Source organism: Physeter macrocephalus, chromosome 5, assembly GCF_002837175.3.
Source record: "Physeter macrocephalus isolate SW-GA chromosome 5, ASM283717v5, whole genome shotgun sequence".
Lineage (NCBI taxonomy): Eukaryota > Metazoa > Chordata > Mammalia > Artiodactyla > Physeteridae > Physeter > Physeter macrocephalus.
In genome coordinates, this window is record NC_041218.1 from 46239005 (window position 1) to 46249549 (window position 10545).

The 10545-nt window shown below is 41.8% G+C and overlaps 1 protein-coding gene and 1 long non-coding RNA gene across 3 annotated transcripts in view; one reads left to right on the top strand and one right to left on the bottom strand.

Annotated features, from left to right (window-relative positions):
• Positions 1-1338: 1338 nt before the first annotated feature.
• Positions 1339-10545, top strand: part of LOC114486301 (uncharacterized) — a 30167-nt gene continuing 20960 nt past the window's right edge. The window contains exon 1 of one of the 2 annotated variants that reach the window (XR_003679813.2): positions 1339-1520. This is a non-coding gene — a long non-coding RNA (uncharacterized lncRNA). The remainder of the gene's footprint in view (positions 1521-10545) is intronic. The other variant, XR_003679814.2, reaches the window with a different exon arrangement.
• The window catches only part of ITPRID1 (ITPR interacting domain containing 1), a 58954-nt gene continuing 57443 nt past the window's right edge, over positions 9035-10545 (bottom strand). The window contains 2 exon segments of the mRNA XM_028489917.1: positions 9035-9340; positions 9810-9923. Coding sequence (XP_028345718.1) covers positions 9035-9340; positions 9810-9923 — 420 coding nt within the window.

Consider the following 10545-nt stretch of genomic DNA (forward strand, 5'->3'; position numbering starts at 1 on the left):
AGGTAGATCCAGTTTCAGGAAGTTCATTATAGTACATGGATGCTAAAACCATGGTTTTCTAGGCAGAGCCATGAAAAGGAGTCCATAGGAGTCAGAGAATGTCGGGGGGATTCATAAGGAGGAGGTAGCAGGAGAAAGGGATCCTTTAAATCTGTGTATAACGTTTGGGCTCATCATGAGTTGTGCACGTATAGAACTTGATCATAAGCAACATAGCAAAGTCTCTGAGAACTGAACTACAGTGTAGACCACCACCCTGGTCTCAGACTGAACCTGGATGGTGCATGCACAGGTAGGCCGGATAGTACAGAAAGGCTATGAAAACTGAATTGACAATAGAGCTACAGCCTGCAGGTGGGTCAGGACTGTGGTCTGAACCTAACTAAGTTAATCGCCTACTAAAGAAAACAAACAAAAAAATAACACTCCTCAGAACTTTTTTAACAGATCCTATATTCTCATAGCATAATATTAAAATGTCCAGGATACAGTCCAAAATTATTTGACATACAAAGCACCAGGAAAATGTTAACAATCTTCAACGGAAAAAGTAATCAACAAATGCAAACTCCAAAATGACCCAGATGTAGGAATTATCAAATATTTCAAAACACCTCTTATAGTGAAGATTCATGCAGTAAAGGTGAACATTCTCAAAATGAACAAAAAGAAATAGAAGGTATGCCAAAGAACCAAGTCGAAACTTTTGAACTGATAGATACAATAACAGAACTAGAAAGTCCACTGGAGCACCTCAAAAGCAGAATAGAGATGAGAAAAAAAAGAACCAATGAGCTTGAAGTTCTGTCAATAAAAATTATCCAATCTGGAAAACACAGAAGAAAAAAAATGTTTGATAAAAAATGAACAGATCCTCAAAGAACTGTGGTACGATATCATAAGTTCTTATATACTGTGATTACAGTCCTGGAAGGAGAGGAGAAATAAATTGGTGCAGAAACATATGTGAAGAAATAATGGCTAAAAAATTTCCTAATTTGGTAAAGGCCATATATTTGCAGATGCAAGTTCAGCAAACTTCAAATAGAATAAACTCAAAGAAAACCTGCTCTTACTCATCATAATCAAAGGGCAAAAAACCAAAACAAAGCAAGAAATCTTGAAAAGACCATAGAAAAACAATACATTAAAAAGGGATCAATGACCCAAATGATGGCAGATTTCTCATCAGAAACCATGGAGGCAAAACAAGAAACAAGAACAATAACAAAACACCAGTGGAATAACATTTTTTTAAGTGCTGAAAGATGAGATCAGGTCTGGTACTTAAAATAATTTTTTTTTTCACCGAATGTTCCTACTATGTTCTAGGTACAGTGCTCAGTATAAGTGATTGCAGAAAGATCAAGACTCAGCTATGCCATCAAGAAACTTACTCGGAAGTCCAAGATAAGGTGGAAATGTGAGCAGTTAAGTGCCATATAAACACTGGAGTTAAGGATGAAGTCCATATAAGGTACTCTGGTGACACAAAGGAGGAGGAAGTTGTTTCTATTCAGGTAAAAAGGAGGAACCAGGCATAGTTTCAAGAGGAGATTATGTTTGACTGTGTTTGAATATTCAAAGGTATATCCCAATGGGCAGAGAAATTAGTGCAGTATAGTAGATACTCTATAACAGGGAGAAACATGAATACACCCTGCAGTGGTTTGTTGGTATATTTGGGCAACTTTAAGTTTTTTAGTTATTATAGCACATATACTTCTGAACACTTATTTTTCACTTTCACCAAATTACCAACTTCAAGTTCCTACAGCACATTGATTGAGGGCTGGATCCAATTCTTCTTGCACACAGAGCAATCTGATAATACTGGGGAATTAATGCTCCAGGGGCAGCTTTCAACCAATGACTGATGGAAGTTGATGAATAAATACTCCAGCTCCCATATCCCTTGGACAGGATAACTCGGAAGCACTGGGGTCTCAGATTTCCCCAGTGGAATTAAGTCCTGTTTGCCCACTCTTGTTAACTTGCTTGACAATGCATACCTTATTGATTTTCATCCATTCCCTCTCCTACTTCCCCACTTGCCTTAGTAGTGTTTTTAGGGATAACTTCTCAAACAAACTCTTTGAACTTGTATCCTTGTTTCAGGATCTAACTCTGAGATAACTCAAACTAAAATAGTTTCACAGATTAGGTTTCCAAGGAAGCAGATTCTGAAATGGAGATTTAGAATTTATTAAGAGGTACTCTTGGGGCTTCCCTGGTGGCGCAGTGGTTGAGAGTCCGCCTGCCGATGCGGGGGACACGGGTTCGCGCCCGGGTCCGGGAAGATCCCACATGCCGCGGAGCGGCTGGGCCTGTGAGCCACGGCCGCTGAGCCTGCGCGTCCGGAGCCAAAAAAAAAAAAAAAAAAAAGAGGTACACTTGTAATTAACATCTGTGAGCTAAGAAAGCAGGATTGGACAGAGGGAGGAGTTGGGCTGTAGTTACAGCAAAAGTCTCAAGTAACCCCATGGAGAGCTCTGAAGCTGGGGTGACTCTTGAGAGTTGTCCCAGGTTGAGGTGAGGGGGCTTGGCTTACATTCCTTCATATCAACCAGTCATTAGATGCACGTTTAACCTTAATTACCTCCTGTAACATCCTATCTCCAAATACGGTCACCCTGCAGGTTAGGGCTTCAAGATATGAATTTTGGGGGATGCAATTCATCTTGTAATGTGTGTCTTTATGAAGAGAGTGTTATATGATGTAGTGGACATGACTTTACATAGACATATGTATAAGTCTGCCTCACCTTAAGCATAAGTGAAGAGAAATCCCTAAACCTTGTTTTATACAAAGCAAGGCAGTGCTCCTTAATTTATTTCAATAAGCATTTATAGAGGAGTGACTATGAGCCAGATACTGTTATCAGGTGTGAAAGATACAAAGGTGAGTAAGATCACGTCAGAAGTTCTTACTGTAATTTTAAATGACTTGAATATTTTACAAAAGTACACACAACATATTCTTGCAAACTAAAGCTTTTCAGAAAGCAGACCACTCAACCGAAAAAAGGAAACCTATTACCTTTCTAAATTTCAAAGAGCATCCCTATTTATTAATTAATTTATTTACTATTTTTGGCTGCGTTGGGTCTTCGTTTCTGTGCGAGGGCTTTCTCCAGTTGCAGCGAGCGGGGGCCACTCTTCATCGCGGTGCGCGGGCCTCTCACTGTTGCGGCCTCTCGTTGCGGAGCACGGGCTCCAGACGCGCAGGCTCGGTAGTTGTGGCTCACGGGCCCAGTTGCTCTGCGGCCTGTGGGATCCTCCCAGACCAGGGCTCGAACCCGCGTCCCCTGCATTGGCAGGCAGACTCTCAACCACTGAGCCACCAGAAAAGCCCCTAGCATCCCTATTTAAATAAAGAGTTTTCAGGTGAAGCAAATGTATGATTCATTGCTCTACAGTTATTCAGATTAAATGAATAGTAGAGAGTTGTTTTCTGAAACAAAATACCAGAGCATACACATAAAGTGACCAAGTGCCAGACAAATATCCTACTCTACCACTTGTATACCCAGCTCTGGAGCCTCTACTGTGGACTAAAGAAGCAGCAGAGGGGTTGGTGGAGGTTGAGGCTGTAGGGAACAGATAAGTGGTAAGACTGGGCAGGAATGAGGGTTGAACAGGGCAGGGAACCTCCCCCTGTAACGCATCAATGTTATGCACTCATTAAAGCAATGGGAAGTTCGCAAGATTCAACAGTTCAAGAAAACTGTGTCAGTGGATAATAAAAAATAAATGTAAATTTTATTTTATTCATGGGAATTGCTAACAAGCAATGCAGTTGACAAATGCCTACCCATTTCCATAGAAGAATACAGATGGTCCAAAGTAGAAACATGTAATTTTTTTGAATGGGTAAATACTTGGCTTTTGGGAAAGAAAATGCTGGATACCTATTATATTCCTTAAGTCCTAGAAATTATATACTTACAAAATATCCCAAAATATTTATTTTAAAAAAGAAAAATATAGATGTTCTATGACTCTGGTACACTGTCATTAGCAAATAAGCAATTATTGAATGATAATGGGAATGAAGAAAATGTAGGTGCATTTAGGAAGTAGGTGCATTTCTTTCACTTCCATTTTCCTGGTGAATGAATTCAGAGAAGGACTGGCTCTGACTGTTAGAGTGGATTACCAACATTGGATAGCACTGAACTCTTGAAGTACCCAAATGGGAAGAGTCTTCAATTTGATTCTAATGATTAGAAATCATTCGTGACATGGAAGTCTCTTTCTTTACATAATTAGGTTGACTCAGAGAGGGAGCATCTCATACTAAACTTCTGGTCTACTCATGTTTGAAAATTAGACTATTAGAACCTGAGTCTTGGGTTAGAGAAAGGTGCTACCAATATTTTGGCTTCTGTTCACATTCTCTCATTTTCAAGAAAGACAATTTGACATCATTTCAAATAATCTACAGTCCCTACAAATTATGGCTCTTCTTTGCTGTTCAAATTAAAATTTGAAATTAGATATGCAACCCACCATCTCACAATAAAACATTTTGAAACTTTTCTTCTCAAAAAAACTTATCCTTTAATCTCTGCACAAATGTCCTATTTTATGACCTCTGTTATACCCCAGAAATTATTTCTCAACAAGAAGAAACAGTTATATTAGACCAGATTTTCAAGTCATTAGAACATATTCTGATTTTATTTTTTCTACTTTAGCAAAATTATTTTCTTTTGAAGAAAAGATGATTCTGGACCTGCAGACAAAAATGCATATATAAGGGGAATATCTGTTAAACAAAATCTAATGGGATTTTGTGGAAATGTTTTCCTGTGGACTGAAAGATGGATATCCTTATATAAATCTACATAGCCTATGCATATGCTGTGGTTCAGAGCAACCTTCAAGGTTTTATCCTTTTGTCTCCATCGTGCAACCTGGGTCTTCACTCGTGCATAATGAAACCAAGGAAAATATATAACCCGAGTTTCCAAGTACTGTTTCTCAACTCCGTTTTCTCTGTTCACACCTTTGGCTTTGAGTATTGAAATGAAATCTGGATGGAATAAAATTAGTACAGGAAGGGACCCCTGTCCTTTGATGTAAAAGAGGTTAAATTGTTCCTTTGCCAACTTCTACATTTGAAAATGATCAGGTGGTGTGATTTTTATTTTTTTTCTTCTTTTTCATTGAAATGGAATGACTCTAACCCCGAGCTGAGTTTCACAATTAAAAGGTTGTCTATGTTATTAACTTTGTACAAATATTTATTGCAATGATCTCTGATTTCAGGTTTGTAGTCTGGATTTTCCTGAATAAAGTCAGCTTGGATAGGTTAACTTTGAAAAAAAGAGAATGCAGGATCTTGGAACTTGAAGATAGAACAATGAGATTCCCCAGAAAAGTCATTCAGGGACTGCAAAGGAACTCTTGTCATTATTCTTGGGCAATGGGACAAGCAGTAGTAAGCTAAGAGTTGCTAGGATGGTAGGTTCCTGAGGAGTCTTTGCGGAAGAAGTCATCTCTTTACATGAAAGCAACTCAGAACCTGCCTTTGACTGCAAGAGTCATTTGTCATTAACATAGTACAGTGCTTTTCAAACTTTTATATAGAATGAGATTTTTTTAAAGGAGAATCTGTGCTAAAGCTAAATAGATAATGCAGACAGAAGCAGGGTTACTTTGGTTGATTTGGACCTATCAGTGGGCTCCACATAAGCCCCAAGGCTTGGCAGAGCCATAATGGTGAACCACTGGCAAAACATGGAATCAGAGAGTCAACTCAATCCCCTACTAGTTGTTGGAACTTAGACAATTTATAGTCTTTTTGAGCGTGCGTGTGTGTGTATTAATTTTTGCCTCTCAGGATTGTTGTGAAGATAAGTGATAATGCACAAAAGTGCTTAGCCCAGTACCTTGCATGTAAGTAGATATTCAAAAATTGCCACTACTCTTATCATCATCATCATCATCATCATGAGCCATACTCTGTATGGAGTCATACAGGAACCATGTTCCAGGCTTGCTCTAAAGGGCTATATATGCATTAACCCTTGTAACGTACAGATGATGACACTGAGGCTTAGAAAGGTTAAGTAGTTTATCCAACACAGATAGTGGAGTTGGATTTAAGCCTCTGGATTTAATTCTAGAACTTGAGTCCTTAACCCCACTGACCCCACTGTACAGTTGCTTCTCATTAATAATACAGCACAGGACTTAGTGTGTACCTGTGGAGATCATTCTCGCCATCTTAGCTTCCTCCTATTCAAATGGGGGATACTTCCCTTAGCACTGAGAGGCTCAAATGAGGGAAAGTCTGTCGTGTCACACGCAAAAGACGTCTATTTTCATATGGCAACTTATATGGTCAGTTCCTTTTACGCAGTTTGATTATATGAAATAACAACCATCAAATCTTCATTTGCATCTGTTTTGTGTGGAAGCAACTCAGGTCAAAAACAGGTCTGGGGCTTCCCTGGTGGCACAGTGGTTGAGAGTCCGCCTGCTGATGCAGGGGACACGGCTTCGTGCCCCGGTCCGGGAAGATCCCACATGCCGCGGAGCGGCTGGGCCCGTGAGCCATGGCCGCTGGGCCTGCGCGTCCGGAGCCCGCGCCCCGCAACGGGAGAGGCCACAACAGTGAGAGGCCCGTGTACCGCAAAAAAAACAAAAAAAACAAAACAAAAAACAGGTCTGAACTTTATCAACACTCCAAACTCCAAAATGGAACTTATTTAGCTTTAAGCTAGGTTCTCAGAAAAAAAAAAAGTTTTCCATGTCTAATGAACAGTTTTGCTGTGGGCTGCTTTTGAGAATAAGAGATTGTCATATAAATACTTGGCATGGGGCATTGTGTATCACACAGAAATAAAAAGATACATACTGAGTGAGATGTGGAAGCAAGTCTTCCAGCTGAAACTATCTTGTGGAGAGTAGAAAATGCTGGACGGGAATTCTGGAGAGAGCTGGGAACTGGGCTTCTAGAGTGAGTGTGTATATTAAGAAAGATGGTGTGGAGAGAGAAAAAGAAGAGAATTGAGGACAGAAGAGAGATGTCCACACTCCAAGGAAGTATAGTCAACAGAGCAAACTACAGGGCGGTCTGAAGGGTAGGAGGGCTCCCATGAAGCCAAAAGGGTTTCCGAAAAGCAAGGAGGATGAAGAACGGAAATAGGCTATGAGATGGGTTCTAGTAATGGGTAGTTTCAAAAAAAAATAGCTTCTTAGTTTCCTTGCTGGAAAGTAACCACCACTGGCCCATCTTACATAAATTATGCACTTCCCTCAAGGAGTTACTTTTCCATGAAGCTTTTCTGACTGTTCCATTCTTCATGCATTCCCCCCTCCTGAGAATTCCTGTAGCATTTAGAGACCGCCAGTGCACTCAGCCCTGGTGTACACCACCCCGCATTTCACTGGTGAAAGGAGGGTGGAGGGCTCACAAGCCTCCCCAGCTGGATGGAAGCAACTTGACAGCTTTGCTTCTCCCTTCAGGTATTACACCAACTGCCTTCTAACGGGAGCTCCTGCACAGCTGTAAGTCCCCAGTGGTACCTTCTCCACAAGGCAGTCAGCGTGACTTTTAAATGTAAAGCAGCTCACAGGACAACCCTGCTTAAAACCTACAATGGCTTTCCATCACACTTGGGAAAAACTCAGGCTCTCGGACTCCAGCCTACAGTTATGCCGAAGCCCCACCTCTCAGACTTCCGCTCCCTGCACTCCCCTATCCCTCACCCACTCAGCAATGCTGGCTGTTTCTGTCTCAGAGCCTTTAAACTTCCCATTCCTTCTGCTTTATTTTTATTTTATTTTATTTTTTCTTAGAGAAGGGCTCTTTTATTTTTTTAAATTAATTAATTAATTAATTAATTAATTTTTGGCTGTGTTGGGTCTTCGTTGCTGCGCGCGGGCTTTCTTTAGTTACGGTGAGCAGGGGCTGCTCTTCGTTGCGGTGTGCAGGCTTCTCATTGTCGTGGCTTCTCTTGTTGTGGAGCACGGGCTCTAGGCGCGCAGGCTTCAGTAGTTGTGGCGCATGGGCTCAGTAGTTGTGGCTTGCGGGCTCTAGAGCTCAGGCTCAGTAGTTGTGGCGCACGGGCTTAGCTGCTCCGCTGCATGTGGGATCTTCCCAGGCCAGGGCTCGAACCCATGTCCCTTCCATTGGCAGGTGGGTTCTTAACCACTGCGCCACCAGGGAAGCCCCCTTCTGCTTTAAATGCTCTTTCCCCAGAATTTCACATGGCTTCCTCTCCTCACCATTCGTGTCTTGCCCAAATAGCTTCCCTTTCGCAAGGCTGACCACTCTGATGAATGTGGTAAGCTTTTCACCCCACATCACTCTCTACAGTATTATCACATGGTCTTCGCCATGGTGAGGAACTGACGTGATCTTATTTACTTGTTTGTTGCTGCGGTGGTTGTTTCTCACTCTTTGTCCGATGCTTTCTTGAGTAGGAGTTCTGACTCGTTCACAGCTGTCTCCAGCACAAGAGGAGCTGCTGACACCTAGTGGGTGCTTCTTCAATAAGCCTGGCTTGCCGACCAACTCAAGGCTTTTGGACAGTCTGCTACCTCTGAGGCCTGGATCTTCCTTCCTCCTTGTGTTGTCACTCCTTCAACCAGGCCCTTCTGATACCCTGATCTAAATCAGACTCCCTGTTACTCTCTCTTTCATAAAACCCTGTTATTTCCTTCAAAGCCCTTTCACAGTTTCCAAATTCATACCTATTTATGTGTTTACATTCTGTCTCCCCCAACAGACTGTAAGTTTCAGCAGGGCAAAGACTGTACACCATATATACCTTGAGGGATATATATTTTATACATCTTGGCCACTGCACCCTATGCCTGGCACATAGTAGGTGCTCACTTATTCTTTATCGAATGAGTATTAAAATATTCCTCCCAGGTTTAACCATAGAGTAGAATATTTAAAAAATAGCTGAGGAAGGATTGATACATACTTCTCCTTAGGGAAAATTTAGATATTCTTGCTCTGGCTAGAATGTGCTTTTACGTTTTGTAGAAAGGTCAACAAACCTGCCCTGATCTAGAGGAAGACATCTGTATCCTTTTCTCCAACAGGACAGTTTGACAGAGAGGCTGGATCTGATTCTGCCCAAGCTGGAGGACACATCCTCCAGCTGTTCCCCAAGGTGGATGGAGGAAAGGCAGCTAAATGGGGTACACTGCAGCCTGGAGCCCGCTGGCCATCTCTGGGAGGAAAGGCAGCCCCAGGGGCCATGGAGGGGTGGATCTTAGCATATGAAGTCTGGCCATTCTTTTCTTCAGTCCAGTTATACTGATGCAGATTTGTGTAGTGTTCAGGTGGTTCCCCTGTGAGAAGCTCAAGCTGCTAAAAGGAAAACAAGAACAAAAAGTGTGGACAATTTCCCATATTTACACCAAGCAGCTAACTCAGACTTGTGGGAAAGGCACTGATGGGTGTGAATTCTCTAGACTGGGCTCTGTGCGATGGCAACAGATCCTGGCAGTGACTTAGCCCATATTAGGTCAAAAGCTGTGTTTCTTGTTCTCATTCGGAAAATGGGCTACTAATACTTATCTCTTGTTTACAGGGCAGAGGAAAAGATTGGCATGAGGGTTAGGTGACCCAAGTTCTAGTCCTGAATCACCATCAGCTAGCTGTGTGGCGTTGAGCAAACCCATGTGCTTTTCTGGGCTTCAATTTCTTTATACTTAAAATGAACGTGTTGGCACCTAATCTTAGAATCTGGAATGACTGTACAATCAGGTTTCTCACTTAACGCACCCCTACTACGATGGGCAGGATCTAGTGAAACCCCACACCCCATCGCCAGTACCAATAGCATCCCTTCTTGAATCTGCTGAGCCTGGTCTCCCAGTTGAAACTCTAGCTCCTCCAACTCCTGCTGCAGGGCTTCAAGTAAAGTTTGCAGTTGTTCAGCCTCCTCCCTGCAGGTAAATAATAGAAAACAACCAAATTTCATAAGCACCTCCAGGTGCAATCTTCCATTGTCCCTCTCAAAATGTAGGTCGCTCCTTTGACAGGTCTTAAAAGAGAAAGTCACCATCTTTATTTGTATCAGTTGCAGGCATAGGTTTATTAGGAGTGCAGGTTTCCCTTTTTCTTTTTTTTAAACAACTCTGTTGCAGAATAATTAACATACCATAAAGTTTACCTATTCTAAGAGTACAATTCAATGATTGTTAGTAAATCTGCCAAAGTGTGTAACTACCACCGCCATTCAGTTTTGGAACACTTCCATCTCACCAGTAAGAAACCTTGTGCTCCCTTGTAAATTAATCCCTATTCCTACTCCCAGCCCCAGGCAATGACTAATCCACTTTTGGGACAAATATTTTTAATCTATGTGAAAATAGTGCAGATTTCCAAAACTCTAACAACGCCAATATTCGCATTTGCGTGAGCCCCATTCACATTGATTAAAGATATCCTGCTGGCTAGCCCCCTCTTCCCAGCTGCTGCCTATTTTCTTTTTCTTTTTTTTTTTTTTTTTTTTTTTTGCGGTACGCGGGCCTCTCACTGCTGTGGCCTCTCCCTTTGCGGAGCACAGG